This window comes from Apus apus, chromosome 1, assembly GCF_020740795.1.
Source record: "Apus apus isolate bApuApu2 chromosome 1, bApuApu2.pri.cur, whole genome shotgun sequence".
NCBI classification, from domain to species: domain Eukaryota; kingdom Metazoa; phylum Chordata; class Aves; order Apodiformes; family Apodidae; genus Apus; species Apus apus.
The window spans coordinates 159447778-159469679 of NC_067282.1; the positions used below are offsets into that span (position 1 = coordinate 159447778).

The following is a 21902-nucleotide window of genomic DNA, read 5'->3' on the forward strand; positions in this document are numbered from 1 at the left end:
GGGAGTTCTGACTTATGGTGCAGTGCTACAGGGGCTATAACTGATGTCTTTGCTTTTATTAAATGAAGCATATGAAATGGCTTTCATTTCTCTGTGGCTGTGCTTTATGCAAAGTAATTCCTAAATGCATTTAGAAATGAAACCTACCAAGTGTTTCTTGGCAAATACAGCCTTTTGAAAAGTATAACTGTGAGTGTTTATTAAGGTAGCTACCTTCTTTAAAAACAAGAACATTGCTCTCATACTTGCTCCTTCTGTAAAGGAGTCTGTTAGTTAAGGAAGCCCATTCCAGGCCAACTGGAAAGGACACTTCAACTCCCCCAGCACCTCATGGGTGTAACTACACAATCTCCTCTTTGTCCAGGGCAGGCACAGCCCTGATACAGGCACATCTTGCACTTGATATGAATTCCTGCAAATTAACAAAAATGCTTATGAGATTGAAACATCTCAGACCATCTGGCTTCTTCCCCTCTTCCTTCTTCTCACGCATTTGTCTTTAGATTAATAAAATATACTTTGGCATATGTTTTCAAAATTCTTCTCAAGATGCTGCTGTGAGAAAGATATTTTTATGGCTGCATTTAATTATATATTTTTTTAAATAAAAAAGACATACAGTGAGAGACCCACCCACCCAAGTCCCTTAACAAGATGGTCACCTGGGACTAATAGTTGGAGGCCCAGGAAACCTTTGTACTTCTGTCTGTTACTGTCCAGTGCCCAGGAAGAACCTGATGATTCTGATTTCGTTACTATGAAGAGAACTGAATGAATGCTGCTGGTACCAGAGTTGACATCTGAATATTAGCAGCCTATGAGATGCACCCAAGTCCTGTGTTCAGGCAGTTTAAGGCTCATGGTGCCTGCAGCTGCAGGAGCCGATGTTCCTGCCCACGTCAGCTCTGCACAGGAAGGTTGACCTTTTCCCTGGCGAGGATGCCCCATTGCAGAAGGGTGACATGTTACTCCATTAGAGCTTATGCATCAGACCTTTAGGAAATGCTGTGATAGAATAAGGGTGCATATGAGAGCCGTGACCCAGTGCTGACTCCAACAGTGTTAGGTCACTCAAAAGCAAGGCCTGCTGTGGTCATGGTGGTGCCAGTGGAGAGTCTGGGACTGGTGGGTGATGATCTTTTTACCCCTGCCTGTATGAGAGGAAGGGGGTTTATACCATAAAGAGTAGGATTTGTCCATGCTTCCACCCTTGGCTGGTGACAGCATTCTTGCCTTGTCAGAGCTCCCATCCACCCTGTGGGCTTTCAGCCACAGCACGTTCCCTTGGCTTGGCAGCTCTGCTCTGCCTCTGGCTACTTGTCCTTGCAGCCACTGCCTTCAGATCTGCCTGGGAAATCTTGGGCTGGCTTTGCCTTGCAATTGAGACAAATGGTTGATTGCTGTCCCTGTGGGCTAATTGCACATTTAATCTATTCTTTCCTCTTTGCCAGGATTCCTATTTCCACAGAATAAAACCCAACCACAAAAAAACCAACACTGAACAACAAGCAAAGAAACATACTTTGCTGCTTAAATGGAAAGAAATAAAGGGCAAAAAGGAGCAGCCAGAACAATTTTCTACACTCATTTTTTTCCAGATGCATTTACTGGTGCTAGAATGAACATGTGGTTTCCTCTGTGAAGAGCAGACCTTTCCATCACTGGGAAACAAAACAAAACAGAACCACTGGGTAGCGTTTCATCCCAGAAGGATCCTTTTGCAGCATCGTTGTATGAGGCTGACTGCATTCACCTACTAGGAAAAGTAAATCCCTTGCTTTTTGCCCTCCTATAGTACATTGCCATTGCTATTTGCCAGAATTCTCCCTCTGTCTCTTCTGCTCAGAGTGACTGTCACTGCAATTACATGCTCATTGTACCAGATTACTGAGAAACCTAGTAGTTTAACCAATTTTATGTACCCATTTTGGCATGTATACATCCATATGAGTTAACTCAGTTTAATCTGGAGCAAAAATGATCAATTCTGGCAATAATTAAGTTGTTGCTAAGGGTGCCCATTGTCTGCTTAGGAAGGAGTATAAAGTCTTCTTTGATCAGTTGTGCCAAGATTAGTCTTCAGTATGATATGTGTTAGGTTTGACACACAAATGTATTTAGGTTTTTATTTCTGAAACACTGAACAGGTAATAGCAGTTACAAAGTTCCTGTTCAGTGCTCTGGAGTTCTGGCCATGCTTGAGTAGCTGAACATTATGATTCTGCTGGTTTAAATCCATGGAAGTATTTGGTTGTTGAATTCTTAGTCACCAGTGAATCAAAATGCTATGAATGTCTAGTTAGAAAATGGTGAGTGCTGTTGTGGTCATCGACATACACGTTCACTGTATTAATTTTGTGCTAATTTTTAAAGTTTCCTGGCTTATAACCTCCAAAGGCAAAGTTAAGAAAAGGAGTATAAAATCTCATATGTCCTTCTGAATTTGCATGGGAGCGTATGTTATGTGAAATGTGATAATCCCACTGGGTTACTCTCATCTTGGATACTGGAGAGCCTTGGTTTAGTATTGGGGTGCGCTATACCTTGCACTAGCAGAAGGGACTTAAGGGTAACATACAAACATGCAAAAGCATATCTGAAATGAATATAAGAAACAGAGGGACATAATCTCATTTGCACAAGATTCTCTTTGCGCTGCTTGGAATTACAGGGAGCTTTTAACATGAGACAAAATTGTTTCCTCTCGCTCTGAAATGTCACTGTTTTGCCATGATGGTGTGTATGGGCTTTAACATAGATGGGAACTTGGCTCGGAGTAGCCACAGTAACCACATAAGTGAAGATCCAATATAAACTTCTGCCCTTACAAGCAGGTGTAATAGGCAGCTATATAAAAAGAAATGGATAAATGGTGGTTTGGACACTCCACAAATGTTTAGAGGTACATAATATTTACTTTTTTACATTTCTCTGTGGGTTAATTGGAGTATTGTGTCCAGTTCTGGGCTTCCCAGTTCAAGAGGGATGGGGATATGCTGGAAAGAGTCCAACCAAGGGCTACAAGGGTTATAAAGGGACTGGAATATCTGTCATATGAATAAAGGCTAAGAGACCTCAAACTGTTTAGTCTTGAGAAGAGAAGACTAAGAGGGGACCTTATTAATGTCTGTAAATATCTGAAGGGTGGATGTCAAGAATGGGCCAGTCTCTTTTCTGTGGTGCCCTGTGGTAGGATGAGGGGAAACGGTGCCAAGTTACAACACAGGAAGTTCCACCTCAACATGAGGAAGAATTTCTTTACTGTGAGGGTGATAGAGCACTGGAACAGGCTGCCCAGAGAGGTTGTGGAGTCTCCTTCTGGAGACTTTCAAGACCTGTCTGGACGTGTTCCTGTGTGATCTGCCCTAGGTGTTCCTGCTGTGGCAAGGGGCTTGGACTCGATGCTCTTCGGAGGTCCCTTCCAACCCCTATTATTCTATGATTGTTCTGCTAAATTTTCACTCTGGCGAGCTTGCAGTAAATATGCTGGAATGAAAATGGATTATTTCTGATTCTTTAGGTTGTAGAGATCTGATTTTCTTGAGGTAGTATTTATCTGAATTGTATTTACTAATTAATAATATGCAAGTTAAAAAGTGCTTCTTAATCTCCTGGCCCATATTTAAGTCAGTAGCCTAAATATGGTGCTAGTAGGTGTGCAAAAAGCTTTGCTTTAGAGTGGGTTTTTAATCTTTTTTTAAGGCTGAACTCCAAACCCTACGTCCTCTTTGAAAGAATAATCTGATTTCATGAGAAGTTATATGGGAAGTTCTTTTCTTGGAGGGGAAGAAATTGCAGAGCAGTCCTTCTGAAGTGACTTCTTACTTTTCTACATAAAGATTTTGTTGCTAGCATGTAAAGATAGAAAAACCTCCACTGAAATAACGAAATAAGACTCTTGTAGGCATTTTCTATGTTTTCATTGCCAAAACTATAATCAGAGCATGAAATAATTAGTATGGATCTTAACAATTGTATCTGCTACCTTTTAGATGCGCAAATGATATTTAGAATTTTGTGTAAAAATAAGATGGAAAAAAGAATTTTACTTCTCACCTTTTATTTTTCCTTTTTATAATAGGGCTTTATTTGTCCTCTGTGTATGAAGTCTCATGGGTCAGCTGAAGAGCTGTTCAAGCACTATGAAGCAGTTCATAATTCTGGCATTGATTCAACTCATGGAGGGGAAGGTCATCTGTCACTGGAAAGGTGCAACAGTACTCATTTGTGCATGTGCTTTTGTGTTAATATTGAGTTGGTTCTAATTACAGCGAAGGCTGTATTAATTTTAACACTTAGTTATTTAGTCAGGTATTTAAATGTTCGTGCCCCATTTCCAACTACAATGAGAAAGCAGTTTGAAATTTACATTGGCTGATACTGATCTGACAATAAATCAAAATCAGATGCACTTGTGTATATTGTTAATTAAATCACCTGTTTCTCATTCAGCTGACAATGCGATATTACAGACTGGAATGATTTTTAGGAGTGTTGCAGAAAAAAATACAGGTTCCTCCTCATTTCTGGCATGAAGCTGAAATTTCGTCTTTTGAAGGTGTGGGAGGACAACCGTGAAGATAAAGAAAAAAGCTGATTTTTGTCCCTGGGTAGTTAGGGTACTTACTGGGGTAATCATAAAACATCAGTATTTGCCTAAATAGGTTCCTATATTATTTAGCTCTTTGCATATCTGAGAAGTTTCTGTCTGTGTCACTAATTCTCCTCTGTGTTCCAGAAACTTCATGCTGATTTTGAGAAATCTTGTCTAATATATTTTATTTAACTGTCTGGTCAAAAATGTATTGTTCAATATATTCTTAGCAAATGTATTAGGTTGTTTTCTTTTTGAGACCAGCAATATGTATCAGGAACTGATAATGCAAAACTTTCTCTAGACAAGTTTAACTGTGGTGGTTCAGGGAGATTTTTCTTAGGGGCAAAATTTGTGTAGGTTTCCTTTCACTTCATGCTAGTTCTTTTTCTGTTCAGTGTTTGGTTTGGACTGTTATAAATGGCAAAGCTCCTCCAAACTCGCTTGGTTCATACACAGGAGTGTCAGGGTAAGCAGCTGCCTTTGGCCTCCTTCAGGAAACAGGTACACCCTGCACGACCCCATGGGTGGTCAGCCTGCTAATGGAGCTGATGCTGGGAAGTACATGGTTCCAGTGTTTTGTCACTAGTAGAAATGTGCCTCAAAATGATAAATAATTACATTGAAGGAAATTAATGTATTTATGTAACTAACTCAATAGAGGGTGGGTCTTCATTGAGAAGAGAGTTTGGAAAGTAATATACTTCAGTTGTTGCCTGAATGAAGATCTGTTTTTCCCCAGTTTTGTGCAGAGCTGGCAAGCCAGTGACAGCCAGCATTAGCAGAGGGCATGTCTTCATGCATGGACAGGCCCTTCCTTGTGGATAGCAGCCTTCTCTCCCAGCTGCTGCAACAAATGAAATAAAAATGATGGCTTTATATAAGAGAAAGTGGTAGAGGACTAGTGGAGTTATATTTGGTTTCCTATGTGCTCGTTTATTCAAGAATGAGTATTTCTTTGTCTGATTTAAGCCTCTTTGGAGTGATATAACTTAGAGCTGAAATGGTACTCCTAGTATATTAATAGTATTCACAGGGGGGAATAATTGGTCATAACTATACTTGTTTATATAGTTTATGAAAGATTTACTTTTATGCTTGCAGGTTTCCAGTGTCAACGAGATGTTGGCAGTTGAACTTTTTAAATTTTTTTTTCCTGGTCCTTGACAGTATAAGGACAAGAGTTTTTGTTTTCTCTCATATAATTAAAAAAGTGGACAAGGTCAGGGAGTTTGGATGGAGTGAAGGGAGTCTTGTGAGATCTCTTGTGTAACATGAGCTATTTATTCCTCTTAGTGTGGCTTTCTTTAGTGTTTCTCGGTTTCATGCTTGCTTGAGAGCACATGTTTATGTTCATTTAACATAAACGTGTTTTTCCAAGACTTGGAATACAGCATTAAAGAAATATTGTAGCCGGCAGCAGAGAGCAGCTCCGTTAGTTGTCTAGGAGTGATTCTTACATGTATTTCATAGGACCAAGACTGGGAGATGAAGTTCCTTCTTTAGTCAATAGAGAAATCCAGGTACTATGAATTACATTTGTGTTCTTTTCCCCACATCCCCCCAGTAAAGTACCGTAATTAAGTGCCAAGAGTCAGTCATATAATTCTTCTCACTGCAAGGCCATTGGTACTCAGTGCTAGGATGGAGGCACTGGTATTACAGATGGGGAATGGAATGGAGCATAAGGAAAAGGTAGTAAGGATTTGCCAGATAGTGAAGTTCAGGTGTGCTGATAGGAGGAAGGGATTGTAACAGCCCTAGAAGACTGGGAGATCTGGTGAGGGTTTGAATGGCAGTAAGAAGAACAAAGTTACAGTGCGTACAGTGATCACTTACACTTCCTGCCCCCTCCCCCCATTAATTTTCCACTGGTCAGTTAAACTGAATTTACGTTTCATCTTAAAACTGCAAAGCAGAATTGTGTGGAGATATTGAGGCAACTACTGTAAAAGAGTCCTTATGTTACAAACTCTCTCTTCCCCTTCCCTTTCCTTCCTCCTTCCCCTCTACTAAAAACTACTTTTGTATCTCAAAACCTTTTATCTGCTGCAAAGACCTGAGCATCATAAATGCTTTAGTATTGCAGATCTGGTACATGTTCATGCTCAACTTCAATATAGTTAATTGTTTCAACTGCCTGAGATTTCATTTGTAATCTTAGGTGTGACCATTATCTGATTTACTTACTCATACTGGTAAGAAAGCAGCTTCCTCTTCTCCACCCACCACATATGTGTGGGTTTTGGATTACAGCTGCACCTGTCTCAGTAAAGTTGTATTTGCAAACCTCCAGTGAGTGTCTCACACAGGCTGAATTACATGTAAATAGCAGAAAATCTTCCTGTGAATAAAATTATACTGCCAATCTTCCATGTTTGTTTTGCCATTAAAATTGGTCCACCTTGGAGTTCTTGCTTCACTGGTGCAAGCACATGTGTTCAGCCACTTGCTTCTTCACGACCCTGACCTGATGTGAATATGCTAACGTAGGTTGAATCTGTTCCTTCCCAGTTTAGCCAAGAAATAGCTTGCTTTTTTAAAAAAAGAAAAATTTGATTTTATTTTGTTTAAATTAAATTTAATTAAATTTTGTTTTTTTCCTTTCCTCCTAAGTATGAGATAATTAAAAAAAAAAAATCTCTGGAGGTGGTGATAATGCAGCACAGCAGGAATGAAATTGTATGGCATGAAGCTGAGAGAATTTGTTGGCATTGGCACTCACATATATTCTGTGTACTCCTTAATGTTGCCACTGTACAAACAACAAGAAATGGTTTGTTTGCATTATTTTAATGACCTGTGTGTTCTAAATTTGGAGTGGCTGTATCTTAGTAATGCAATGTTATCCTTGTATGTTTAGTTGTGCAACTCTTTAAGGAGACCGGTGATTGGTAAGGGTGCTATTTAAATCATTTAGTAACAATTATAGCCTTGGATCTTGTGTTCTTGCATAGCTGGAAGCTTGAGTACAAAGTCTAAGAATTTAATATACCAAGGCTTTTAAACATTCAGAACATTGAGTGTGTCTGTGGGGTATACCAAATTGCTGCGTGGATGAAAGATTATGTAACTGTATTTCAAAAGGAATAGGATAGCCTGCTGTCTCTTAGCAGTGCTCCTTTACATGGTATGGTAACTGAAGGAAAACAGACCTGGCTTTCTTATAAAAAGGCACACAGAACAGTTAAATGCCCCCTAAGCACAGCTTTGCCATTCTGAACTCATATGGTTGAACTGATGCACTCTTTTTCATGGGACTTTTTGCATATCTCTTTCTATACTCTTCAAATCAATGTGTCTACCATTTTTAAAGTGATGTGCAAAGTGAACTAACAAGTATTAATCTGGTTTGTGATGAGTATCAAAAAATCTAAGCATAACTATTTATAATTATGTAAGTTATATTTATGTAGTACATGTCCCAGTTACTTAATACACATTGTAACCTGTATAAAACTGGCAAAATAATCACTACATATTCGTTTTCTCCACTCTGTGGATATATTTATTCAGAGATGAAGTGTCACTGCTCCGACAAGAAGTCCAAGACTTGCAAGCTTCGCTGAAGGTTGGAAATGTATTTTTCTTGCACTTGGTTCTTTGTTTCAAATTGCAGTGTTATACTGTCTTAAGCAACTAAATTTAAAATTCTCTCTCTCCCATCTCTTTTTTTCTTTTTTTTTTTTTTTTCCTGTTTTCACCCCTAGGAGGAGAGGTGGTATTCAGAAGAGCTGAAGAAAGAACTAGAGAAATTGCAGGGGCAGCGGCAGCAAGTAATTCCTTTAAAATACTTGAAGCAGGTTTATCATCAGCATTGACATTGAAGATTAATACCTTTTTTGTAAGGCACGTGGCCTGATTTAGTTAGTTCCATAATCTGAATATTGACATGTTGTTGAAAACGAAGCTAGTTGTCTCTCCACAATGTAACTGTGTATACATATCTGAAGAACAAAGTCAGAATAGATAACAGTTCTCCACAGTACTCATTAGAAGTTCAGTGAAGACTTTTCCTTCTGTTTGGCTTATTCAAAACTCAGTTTATTAAAGAAAATAAACTGAATGTGGTGTTTCATCTGTTGTGAGAAAGGGCAATGGGGTCTTTCTTTTAAGAACTTTTGGAGAAAATTCATGAGATTTCACAGATGTCCAGATGAACGGAAGACACAAGGCCAGGCAAATTGTTGAGTGTTGTGCCTTAAGAAGGTCTCAATTCTTTTACTACTGTGAGCTACTTAGATACTGCATTGTTACAGACCTCAGAAATTGCTTTCTGAGAGAATGCCTTCTCAGAATGTACTTATTGATGTCTGTAACCTCTGGTTTAGGGTACATTTCACTACTGTGGAAAGAGGGGGGAGAAGATTGTTACTAGAGTGATTCAGGTCTGGAAGCCTGATAATGTAGTGGTACAGAAAATGGAAAATCATATTTTTCTAGTCTTCCAGATATAACTGTTAGAAATCAGGTATTTTTATACTGCTGTGCAATGTTTGACCACAGAAGTCTTAATTGCCCTGTCTTTTCCGAAAATGAGATAAACTTTGGAAGTATTAGTTTTTATTCCTACTATCTAATGGTGCATTTATTCTGTTTTCTTAAGGATTCTAAGTCTGATGGATTGACAACAGCTACATCTACAGGTGGCTAACATTTTCTTATTTTAATTTCTGCACTGTTCATGAAGTTCTGAAATTATTTTTAATGTAGCTTTTAGGTTTATGAAAAAACACTTTTGGTAAATTAAAGAACTACAGCCTGGAATGGTAGAATTTCATTGTAAGTGCCTAAGATAGATAGATAGCTCTTGATAGCTGTAGTCTGGTTAAATGTTCCACAGGCTTGGATTTGTACTTTTTAGAAGTGAGACAGGAGTTCTCCTGATGCTAAAAGCAATTCTCATGAGTAGTTTTGAACATGTTTTAATTCAAGCATTCAGTACGTCATTTCCTGAGATATTTAAACTATACCATCATTTGTCAGCACTGGTTTTTGTGTTTTGTTTTTTTTTTTCCTGTACTCAATATTTTTTTTCCTAGAATTTTTTTGTTTGTTTGTTTTGCAGACCAATAATTTTTGTTCTGTGTTTTTGTCCATGAAGCACTCATGGAATAAAATTTTCTTTATGTGTGCATAAAGTATCTGACCACTTGTGATTAAAGAGTTTTTATCACAGTTCAGGAATTCAGCAGCATGTTGCAGTGATCTGAAGGTGTATTTGTGACCTGTGAAAACCAGTATGTACTTATTCCTGCAGAGTACTCAACTAGTGACAGGTTCCAACATCATGCTTGTAGATATTTAACTTCAGTAAAGTTGTTCACTTTGCTAAGCTAATTGGATGTTAAGTGAACTTAGATTACTTATTTACCTGCTGTGGTTCATTATGGGCATGAGTAGCTGTATTATCCTAGCTCTTCCAGAAAATAATACTGTTCTTTTTATGGAAATAGAATCCTTAGAACGGCAACTAGAAGAGATCCAAGTAGAAAATTTTAACATTAAACAAATGAAAGACTTATTTGAGCAAAAAGCAGCACAACTGTCCACTGAAATTGTGGGTAAGTCTATTAACAGAACTCATGTTCTGTTCTCTACTTGTGCAATTTGTGCAATTGGTCATTTATTCAACTTTCTTCTTATCAGATCTTAAATCAAAGTATGATGAAGAAATCAGCCTTCGGGAAGGTGTAGAACAGAAAATGAAAAACCTGACACAAGAACTGCAGAAGGAGAGGAGTATTGTCGAAGACTTAAAGACAGAGCTGGTATTTATGTCACACTAATGTTTTTATTATTTTCAAGTCAAAGGGACAGACACTTAAATTATTGCAAATGCAGTTCTAAAGCAGTCAAACCCTGCTGAATTTGGAGATGTCTCTGTGATCTGAAGAAGTTCACAACTCCAGTTTCTGATCTTTCACTGACCTACATTTTCAGTGTTTTTCCAGTAAGCAAATATGTGTGTTTTAAAAATTACATTACATTACATTACATTACAAGTTTGCTGGTTTGATACTTTACCTTTCAACAGTTTTTAGGGGATTACACATTTAGATGTTCTGTGTGGGCCTGTACTTTGAGCATGCCATTGCTGCCTTCTACAGCCGTCTTTAGATCACCCTTTTTCCGTGGGGAGTTATGCTCTGACTGTCCCTCGACAGCTGCATGCATAAGAAGTTCGCAGAGAGGTGTTGTGTGATATGGTGGCTGAAAGGCTGGCAGCTGTCATTGCTATGCCTATTTTAATGTTGTCCCTCTCACTCTTAGCTGATAATACTGATGTATGTGTTTTCCAGGATTTTGGCTCCTGGTGACTTTTATATACAGCCATGGCTCCAGGGAGCAATCCCAGTGACTCAGCAGTCATGCTGCTTCCAAAGCAGTAGTGAAGGGGACTTCCTAGCTTCTCGTTTGTCTTCATTCCTCCACTCAACCACTGCTTAGACTCTGGAGGAAAGTAGGACTCATTTATCCCCCTTCTTCCCTGTAGATAGCTGCCCCAAAGGGCTCATGAGTCCCTCTTGGGACTTGCCCAACCACTGGACCTATCCATTCCTCTCTTATCTGTTTAGTTGTTTCTTGTCCTCCTTTCTTCTCCACTTCCAGTCTATCCTTTTTCCTGCACCTTTTCTCTGCTACATGCCAGCACTTTCTTTATTCTATTCTGTGCCCAGTATTGCCTTTCCCTTCCCCTCCATAGCTTTTCACTTTGAGGGATGGTATGATGCTTTAGATGTAATTACCAACAGATTTTAACTATGGGTCTGTTATGAGGTGGACTTTTCCTTCAGCTGCTCTTTTTTTGTTTGTTCTTGTTTTTGGAAACTGTTCTTGTAGTCAGAGACAGAGTCATTACAAAAGTCAGTGTAGTACTGGACTGTTACGTGTCAGTCCTGAGACGGGCTTGTGAGTATGACAGCAGTATAATATGTGTGTATGTATATATTCCTTCTGTAGAGCAGTGTAGTCAGTGCAGTCTAAGCTCAGGGAACTGTGTGTTCAGATACATTTCCTGCATGGATTCCTTGTCACTTCAGTAGTTTCTCCCAGGGAACATGTCCCCTCCTTTATCTAGCCATTTACCTACACGGAAATTAGAGAAATTTAATTTTTGAAACCTTATATAATTTATCAGATTTGGTTGAAGTTAATCAACAAGTTCAGAGTTTAGTAGGCATGAACTGATAACCAGCCATTTATTCCCTTTTCTGTGTTGTTTCTTTTTTTGGGGGTAGGGGTGCTTTTTTGTTTGATTTTGGGGTATTTTGGTTTTTTTTTTTCTTTTTTTTTTTTCTTCATTCGCCACAGTTGTAATATGGTATATGTCACCTTGTCTGTAAATTGATTATGTGAAAGATGTGTTTAGATTTCATTGACAATGGAAGCATGTCTGCCAACAGTGTGTTGCTCATTGCTACTCTTCTGCTTTTCAGCTGCAAAGGCCTGGTGTGGAAGATGTGGCTGTCCTGAAAAAGGAACTGGTCCAAGTTCAGACCTTGATGGACAAAATGACTCTGGAATGTGAGCGAGAATCTGAAAAGCTGAAAGATGAGTGCAAGCACTTGCAGGAAGAGCAGGCTAATTCGGAGGTAATAGTCACACCTAAAGATGTGTGTGTTGGCCATGATTTTTCTGTGAAAATGGAAAATATTAATTCTTCATAATGAAAAAGCCTCTTTGTTAACAGAATCTTCTAACTTGCCCTATAAGCATGTTTCTTCATTACAATAAATTGTGTAATTCTGTCCATATCTGCTCTCCAAAAGCTCTCATGCTTTTTGTTGCAAAACCTGCCTGTGGCATAAAAAGTTACTGCTTTTTCTATTGGGAGAAAAAAAATAGATCAGTACTTGTGTGATTCAAACATTTGTTTCCCTTATTGAGCTACATGCAGATAAAAACAGTTGTTACTGAAAATGATGGTTTTGGTTAATATTTGAGTTGATGTGTCTGAAAATGGATACTAGAGTGTTAAAATGTTTAAAAAGAAAACATTAATACAAAATGGATAATAATTTGGATATTCTTATAGGACATATATAATTATTGAGCTTACACAAGATTTAAAAATCTCACTGGATATTGTAATTGGTTTAAATTTTTTTTTTTCTAGTTTTTACTGTCAAATGGAAAGCTTATTCACACCTCTTATTTATTGTTGGAATATGTTATGTGTAAGGTTCTGCACACATACCCCCCCAATTCACTGCATAATGTACTCCAAGTATTGCCTGTTACTCACTAGAGTAGAAAGTGAGTGACTGTTCAGGCCTTACCACATCTTAAGGTCAAGATGTCAGGATGTCACCTGTAATCTATTTCCAGGCAACACCACCTCAATTTTCTTCTCTTTATTGCTGCAGTCTACAGTAGAAAAAAAAAAGTATCCTCAGTTTTGTGTTGTTTTTTTTTTCTTCCCTCCATATTTCCTGTATTTAAACTTTTTAAATTCATGCTATTTAAAAGGGACCTTATTGTCTACTTGAGTTGCAGAGTATTTTGGTTTCTTCAGAAGTATTTTGTGAAGGCTTGCCTCAGCTTTGGCCAAGTCGGTGGAAGAAGTTTAAATTATTGGCGGGAGACTTGTAAATATTATCCCTTTTATGTTATTGTGTATAGAGTGGATGATTACTCCATGTTTAGGGAAACAAAACTAACTAAAGTAAATACTTCTTCCACAGTAAATACTCAGTTTTCTTGGGTTTGGTTCCTCTGGTTTTCCACCAGTGAATGCTTTCACTTCCATGCAAGATGGAGAAAAAGAGATGCAACAGTACTGACTTGGATCTTTAGGAAGGAACCTTGCTCCTTGACCTGTCTCAGATTGCTCCTGGCTAAAGCCTGTTTGATGTTCATTACTATGACAGTGAGGGAAATATTTGACAGAGATAATGGCAAGAAATCCTAATAAAAATCAGTATCACTGAAAAGGCTTTTGTCTAACATATAGTTTATTCTACTGAGGAGCTGGTAAATCCATACCTGTAGAAGAATTTTCTTGCTGGTACTTGTACTGTTTCACTAGTGGATTGATGGTACAGTTTTACTAATGATTGGCTTGACAGTGTAATGATCTTCACTGAAGACTGTCTGCTGTGTGTTAGACCTTTTAGTGTTGCCCTCTCTCTTTTCTAATTGTCCCTCACCATTGTGGCAATGTCAGTAAAACTTGTCAATGCAGGACTGTGGTCCCTAGTGAAGTGAGATCCCTCCAGAATTCCCCAATTTACATGGGGGATGCCTTGAGTTTCTGTAGGACTGCTAGTATCCTCTGTCCTGTTGAGATTTGTGGATGTGAAGGATTCCTGACATCTTGTTATTCTGGGGTTTTATGTGCCCTAGATTTCAGAACTGCAGTTTCAACTTTCTGTTTCTTCATTTGCACTGCAGAGGTTTAGAGAAGTGCTGCCCAGTATTATTCTAAACTCCTTAGGGCTTTCCTGCTTTCCCCCCAACAGCTGAGTTGAGCTCCAGGAATTATACAAGGGTACAGTATTGTATTAAACAGGAATCTACCATTGTTTTCAAGTTAAAATTACGTATGCCAAGAGCCTCATCAGATGTGAAAAAAGGAATATCACAGTTGGAGTTATGAATATAATGTGGTATGTGGCCATGTAAGTTGCTGCATAATTGTAATTGGGTTTTAACTGGGAGATCCCACAACTGTGCTGCAGAATTGACATTTAATTTCAAAGTACTCTTTCTGTGGTTTGAGTTATTTAGTTTTCCTGTGAAGATAAGATGACATGATGACATGGGTGTAACAAAAATCTTTCATCTTAGAGCATTCTCACTGAAGTATTAATTGCTTCTGTTCCCTCAAATTAGGTATGTTTAAGTTTTGACATAACTAGCCATTTAAAAATGTAGCTTTAAAATGCAGCTTTAAGAGGAAGATAGACAAGTAGAGAAGGTATTTTCAGGTCCTCCTAGAAATAATGGCAGATGGCAGACTGCATGATGCCCTAGTTCATATAAGAAGTCTTAGATGTATGGAAAGATTCTAAACCACATTGCAGCAATTATAATAATATCAGATGTCTGTGTTGTATCATCAGTATGTAGGCTGAACCAGAGAAGAGCCAAGTTGTTGCTTGGCAGAACATGGTAAGCAGTGGTGGTCTGGTTCATCTCAGGAATGTTCCTGCCTTCTCTGTTTAATTCCAACATAAAGCAACATTAGGCCAAGACATATTTGAAATAAAAGCTCTTCTGTCGATGTGAAGTGACAGATCAGACTTTAAAAAAGCCCAAACAAAATTACTGGAAGTCATCATGGTGAAAACTTTTCTACTTTTCCTAAAAAGCCACAATTGTGGAAAGCGTTAGCCATAAGAAAACGATAAATGGAAGCCCTTCATTGGCTGAATGGGTACAGTCTTGACTGTAAAATTTTGGCCATGTTTCATCTCAGCTTTGCTCTTTCAGACTACCTCAAGGGCTGAAAGAGTTAAGTGGTGCCTGCACCATCCTTGACTGTTTTGTCAAGCTGGGGAGGATGCATATATTAATACTGGTTTCCAAAGGGAGATGTCTTTAAAATGAGTTAGGTTTATGGTGTGGGCGAAGAGAATAACAAACATCTGCTTAATATGAACATCTTCAAATGCTGCAAGAGAGGGATGTGAGGAAGAGTTTAGCTCTACAATTGTTGCCTAAATGTAGTCATTGTTGGGTTTTTTGTTGTTTTGTTGGGTATTTATGCCTTATTTCAGCGATCCACCTGAAAAACTCCTGTCTAGATAGCTCAGATAAGTGTTCATTCTGAGATATTCCTCCCAGGTTTAGTTTCTCACTGTAGTGGCTCCTATATAATTAACATATTATGAAAACAGTTGCACTGCTGTGGAGCTAAGCATTTCTGTGCATCTCTGCAGAATGGAATTTGTTTCATTGATAAATCTTTGTAAAATACAGGGCCTAGACTTGATTATTGAGTGTCCTCAGAATAAGATTAGTAGATTAAATTATAGGTAAATTTAATAAAGCCAGGACTGTTTTGTTTTTTTCCACTAAGCAAAGGCATTAAAGAGACTGGAATTTTTGAAAACAAATTGGAGGAAGTGTGTCTACTAACAGCTTTTGTGACTGCTTATTTCCGTCTTTATCAATCCATTTCATATTTTCTGCTTTCTAATGTAGACACTTAAATTTCAGGTAATTATCTTTTTGAAAGCTTTTTATTCTTATAGTAGATTTTTTTATTGTGTCAAGATAATTTCAAGTGGTTGTTAAGCAGATGCATTCTTGTTTGCTTATTAGGTCATTAAGCATACAGATAAGTCAGCCAGACTGTATCAGCAATGAATATTCATCCATGTTGTATTTTCATGTTAACAATGAAATGTGGGAATGGCTTACTTAATTGGAAGTGAGAAATATATATTTATGCATATGAAAGATGAATCTAGTTTGAAAGGCTGCAGTGATGTCCTTAGGCAAGGCTTCTGCACTGTATTATCTCGCTAGTGAAATATCCACAGTTGGTTTTCTGAGAACATCCTGGATTCTTTTTCTGCCAAAGACAGATCCCAGGAAATGTCTTAGCTAACAGCTCTGTAATGAAACAGCCTTGTAAAGCACAGCATTACAAAAAGTCAGAATGTAATGTGTTCATATGTTCTTGTTGGTCTTAATTTTTCTGTAGGAAGGTTGTAAATAATATGTTTCTTGTCTGCTTCTTCTACTGCTTTAGTTCATTCTTGAATTCAGTATTTATACCTTAGTGCTGAAATGTGTAGTTATGAGAAAAATAGGAAAGAAAACTTCTTTATAAAAGGTCACTATTATGTAGTGTATTCAAAGCAAGTGCATTCATACACAGCATGCTTTAGGGCAGCCATCGTTACCCATCTAAAGTCCCTTTTTGTTTGCTTTCATTACTGTGTTAAAATACTGTACAGTCATTGATACATTCTGTTTTGTACCAACAGTGTTTTAATGGGGTAGTATTGTTACCCTGATTGTGCTGAGCTGCAGGTTTCATGTGTCTGAAAGTCACACATCACCTTACATCAGATGCCAGACTCAGTTCTAGTGCTTTTCCCAGTACATTTCCCTTGCCAGGGAGGCAAAGCTTTTGGCCATGTAACTGCAGTGACTTGGGAGGTTTTCACCTTGAGCTAGAACTGCAGTAATGATTAATGGATAGTTGGTTGTGATGTTCATCAGTTGTGGGCTCAAGTTGGCATTTTTTATTGGAATGGGGCAAATGTATTCTGGAATAGGACATGTGTGAATTTCAGCTGGGAAGTTATGCACAGTTGTACTTCTGTAGCTGATGGTGCTCTGAGATGAGTTTGTAGGTGATGTTTTTCTTAAGCTGTTTATTTGTATACAGGATGCCTTTTATTTTGCTACCAGAGGTCTTGCTTTTGTTTGCATTATGTATGCAAAGCTTTATTTCAAAGTTGGATTTTTCTCTTTGTCTGTTCAGGCTACCATTAACCAGTTAAGAGCTGAACTTGCCAAAGGACCTCAGGAGGTAGCTGTGTATGTTCAGGAGCTGCAGAAACTTCGAAGTTCAGTCCAAGAGCTAGAACAGAAAAATCAGGTGAGAATGCCGTTATATCCTCTGCTTGCCAGTTGACATCAAAATGGAAACACGTTGCCTTGGGAAGCGCTAAAGACAGTAACAAAACACTTATGGCATTGTAGAGGGTGAGCATTCGTTTACCATTTTGTTTGACACAAGAGATATTGTAACGTACAAGCAAACACTATATTTTAATGATTGGTATGTTACCACTGGAATCCTGAGGGCTGTTCTTACTGCAGATTTCTAATTGTTGTAGTTTATACTTCCCTATTATTAAGCAATACTGCCATCTCACACATTAAAATAAAAAGCAATACCCTTTGAACTATTACAATGTTTGCCTAGAAATTGTGATTTAGAAGGTATTTTGTGCTCTTTTGATTGGTTTTGCAGTTTCTTAGCTTTTAGATTGTACTATTGTCACATTTTTCTGGCTGTTTATCAAGAATAAATGGTAGAAAACAGAAACAAAAATAAAATAGAAATAGAAATGGAAATAAACTCCAGAGGCCTCTCAGCTTATGAGTATTACTTGAGAGCTTTTATCAAAGTCCTTTGAGCTAGCTGCATTTTGTATTTGCATTAAGAAAGCATATGTTGTGGGGTAACAAATGGAGGTAAGGAAGGGAAGGAGACAAGGAGAAAGAAACATGCTGCTTTTGGGTGTGTGTATGTATAACACTGTATATGAACTGTACACATTACATACATCTCTTTACCAACAACCTTGTCAGTCTGGGAAAAAAGGGAAAGGACAGGGACCCAACAGTGTGTATTTGGTGTAATCTAATATTAAACCAGCATTTGCAAAGAAGGTACAATTAAAATTTGGTGAATTAAACTTGCTTTTGGTAGGATGACTCTTGGTTCGGCTTATTAAAGCAGGGGCAGAACTGAGACAGTGAGAACTGTCATACTGTTCTTTTCTACAGACCAGCAGCACTGAAACAAACTTTTGTCAAAATTATTGCTTACAGTATAGAGCCCTTGTCTGAATAGCCCTTGCTATTCCATTAACAATGTGGAGTGAAACAGACTGATACATAAGATAACTATACTTTAAGAGAGAGTCTTCTGCTGTGTCAGGTTAATGCCAGACACCACTTGAGGAACAGGAAGAAGTGGCAGTGAGCTGCTTTTCCTCTTTCAGTTTCAGTGACTTAAAAGACTTTATGGCCACCTCTTTATGTATGCAACTTTGTGAAGGCAATACCCATAAAAATGGTATGCTAGCCAAGGAACCTTGTCCTTGAAGGACTTACACCTAGAATTGACAAAGGTAAGACTAGCTTCCCAAATAACAGAAATTGCTTCCACTTCAGACAGTTTGCCATCTGTGAAGAAGTTGCCAGGAAGGAAGGAGGAGCCATTGATGCAAGATAGAATATATTGTATTTTGATATGTACACTGATTAATAATTCCATTTAAATGCAAGAAGATATTTCTGTGCATTGACACTGGGTTTATCCAACTTATGTACAACCTCAAGCACGCAAGCTGTTTCTTATGCTTTCAGGAGCAATACTGAGAAGAGCAGATGATAAGTAGATCAGATCAATTCTCTGAGACCAGCAGAAACTGCCCTTCCTTCATTTACAAAGCACTGTAATTATGGGACTTGGCTTGCCTAGTAGAGGCCAGTAACAGCCTGTAGCCCAGAAGAAATCTAATTTGTGAAAAAGGAGTGTATTCCCTGAATTACAAGGTTACTGTAGTTCTAAACCCATTGTATGTGGGTTTTTTTGTTTGCTTTCTTTTAGGAAAATGGCAATGTATTATCTATAGGGAAAAATGCTTAGTTTCTAAACTTCCCCTAAAATAACTATTTTGAAATTGCATCAGTGACCACAGATTTTGTTCCTAATGCCTGGCCACTGTCACTACTATCGTGTATTCCATGTATTTTTCTAAGGTACAGTTATAAAATAAGTGCTCAGTGTGGTGTTGCCCCTTGTATATTGTGAACTTTGACATCTCAGGTCTCTTTGTTGAATGCTGCAGCATACTATCATTGCCCCTTTCATTTCTGTGGAAAGGCTTCAGGAAGAGAGGTGGTTCACGTGTGCCCACGTATCCCCGTCCCTACCTGGACGTGCATCCAGGCAGGAAATGCCGCAGAGTCCACTGAGGTAACCTGAATGACCATAGCTTGGCAGCTCTGTTGGCCTAGAGTCTGCTCGTGGGCTTCGGTCATGCCCAGAGGTAGCAGGCTGTCAGGCAAACGCAGCGCTTCTCCTCTGAAAGTAGCAGTAGCTGTTTATGGCTCTATTCAGCCATTCATGAGTACAGAAAGTGTTCAGCTGTCAGGGGCAGTGTCTTTCAACAATGGGTATTCATTGCTGTATTGCTCATCAGACCAGGGAGGAGGACAGAATAGTGCAGGATGTGGAGCAGCAGCTGCACACCTGCTGCTCTTGGCTGTCCTTTAGATTGCTTGTAAGGTGATGGTGAAGAAGCTTTGCTTCTTTTTGGTTTGCATAGTGTTCCTGAAAGCTTCCCGGAGTCTCAGTCTGCTTCAAGACAATGTTAACTGATTCTCTTTCCTTTCCCCTGCTTCAAATTTACTTTAGGTTAGTGTTCTGCACTGACTCTTTGCAAAGTAGGTCATAGTAGTTCTACATGTGATATGTGGGTTTAATTATGAAGTAGTACCCTAGCTCTTAACTTGTCCAGCTGTGGTGAAAACAGGTGCTGTAGTGTGTTGGTATTTCAGGAACGTGATTCATTATGACTTTTAATGATGCTGCCTGGGTATTTCTCTTTAATGAAAAGGGGATTGCAACTTTATTTTACATTTTGAGGTTGAAACTTTATCTAGAGACAGTGGGAACCTTGCCGCTGGCTTCAAGAGGTCAAAGATAACACCTGACTTCAATATGTTCTTTAGGTACTCTGTTTTTGTATTTTATAAATGCCTGTGTAAAAACTTATGTATATCCATGACAGCAGCAAGTGGTTTTATTTTTCAAGAAACATTTCAAAATCTACTACTCCAGGGCTAGAGTTCAAACTTTAGTCTTGAGCCAGATTTTTTTGCTAAGTTGTATGCTTTAGAAAGTATGTGTATTTTTTAAATGGACACATAGGACATGAATTGTATTTGTTCTCACACAAGTTGCTGGACTGCTGGAGTCGTCATTTGCAAGATTGCTTCTTTTCTAATCACTCTTTTTCTTAATAGATTATTCTGTTTATTTTATGATTAGTGTAAAGTACAAGTGTCTTTATATGGTTTATAACGGCTGATATAGTCAGCATTTGTTAAAATCTGTAAAGAACAAAACTGTTAGATTTATTTGAATTAATTTGCAGGTTTTTCTTTTGGCAAAACAGATTTCATCCCTGGATACTGTGTGCTTTTAAGATGCCCAGCATAGCTAGAATTGCAGCAGTAACTATCTTATCTTTGGAACAGCATTATTCCAAAACTGTCTGAAGTTCTGATATGCAAGATTGCCCTCAGTGTTGGCATTTTTTCAGGCTGACATGCTAGAAATGGTCTTTATTTTGCTGTATTTTAATTGAAAGAGTCAATAGAGAATACAGTAGTCAACTGCAGTAGAAACTGCAGGAAGACTGCAAGCATTTAAAAGGTATGCATAGTAGTGCTCCACTGAGATAGGTATCAGTAAGATGCTGCAATAAATCAAACCTGCTGGTACATTTCAAGAAAATGGAATGAATTACCTGGATTGGATGATGACCAGGGCCTCTCTGCAACTTTATTTCTGTGCTTCAGAAAGTGCCACTGGAAAACCAAGGTGTTTCTCATGGCTTCTTTTTCCTTCCTGGACACTTGTGAAATTCTGGTTTGTGCCTCAGCTAAGCTTGGGGGAAAACCTAAACTTTTTGGAATTATAATCTTGCCCATTATGATATTTAATTTCTATCTGAATATAGCTTCGAGTACTTAATAAAATTTGATAAAAAGCATTGTGTAATAGCTGAAAATTATGTGTAAAGAATTATTTTATCCAGTATTTGTCTCAGCCTGTAAGCTTGATAGCATGACCTTAGACCCTGCAATATTTACAGTAGTTAATGTGGTAAGAAAAATCTGTCATTCAGTGATGTTCATGTCTTTTCTTGAGGGAATTCCAGTTTTTTTTGTTTTCAAATACAAAGCAACCATTTTCTTTGAGCTGATTTGTTTGCAATGATATTAGATGGAATGAATTAGAATGTGAAAACATCATGTTCTAAAATGAAGGTAATTTGTGTTTCATTCTGTGATTTATCCACATCACAGATTTAATTAGTTTTCACAGGTTCTCTTGCATAATTTGGATAGCAGATCATACTGTAAGTATAGTGATAAGGCAAAATTAGGATGCTTCTGAAAATGATCAGCATGATGACTGCAGAGGATTGGACAGTAATTAATCACAAATGTTGTTGCTTAAGGAATTGTGTGAAGGATAGTGGTATTTGAAAACTTTTCCTGTATACTAAAAACTCAATTATTTCGGCTTTTCCCCAAGCACATGCAGTTGTAATAACACAGAATTTCAACATTCAGGAAAAGCAAATCAGTCTTCAGGATACAGAAACAGAGTTTGTGTGGTGTTCTGAGTAAGAGGAAGTGGATTTATGTGAGGATATGAAAAACAGTATTTCCAGTTGAAACTGTGTCCTCTATGGGCTCCAGAATTAACTTGTGCAATACAAAATAATAGTCGGTATTTCCTTTAATAATGTTTTTGAGCAAGTTCTTTACTGTTCATCATCAACATTTGAGAATTAATTTGAATAATGCATTG

At 38.1% G+C, this 21902-nt stretch overlaps 1 protein-coding gene across 6 annotated transcripts in view; it reads left to right on the top strand.

Annotated features, from left to right (window-relative positions):
- Window positions 1-21902, top strand: part of EEA1 (early endosome antigen 1) — a 253947-nt gene that overhangs the window by 19373 nt on the left and 212672 nt on the right. For all 6 annotated transcript variants that reach the window (XR_007889189.1, XR_007889190.1, XM_051616319.1 and 3 more), the window contains 8 exons: window positions 4082-4209; window positions 8111-8165; window positions 8305-8370; window positions 9201-9240; window positions 10051-10158; window positions 10244-10365; window positions 12034-12189; window positions 17040-17156. Coding sequence is in view for 4 of the 6 variants with exons in the window: in XM_051616319.1 (XP_051472279.1) it covers window positions 4082-4209; window positions 8111-8165; window positions 8305-8370; window positions 9201-9240; window positions 10051-10158; window positions 10244-10365; window positions 12034-12189; window positions 17040-17156 (792 nt within the window). In the remaining 2 variants the exon portion in view is untranslated. The remainder of the gene's footprint in view (window positions 1-4081; window positions 4210-8110; window positions 8166-8304; window positions 8371-9200; window positions 9241-10050; window positions 10159-10243; window positions 10366-12033; window positions 12190-17039; window positions 17157-21902) is intronic.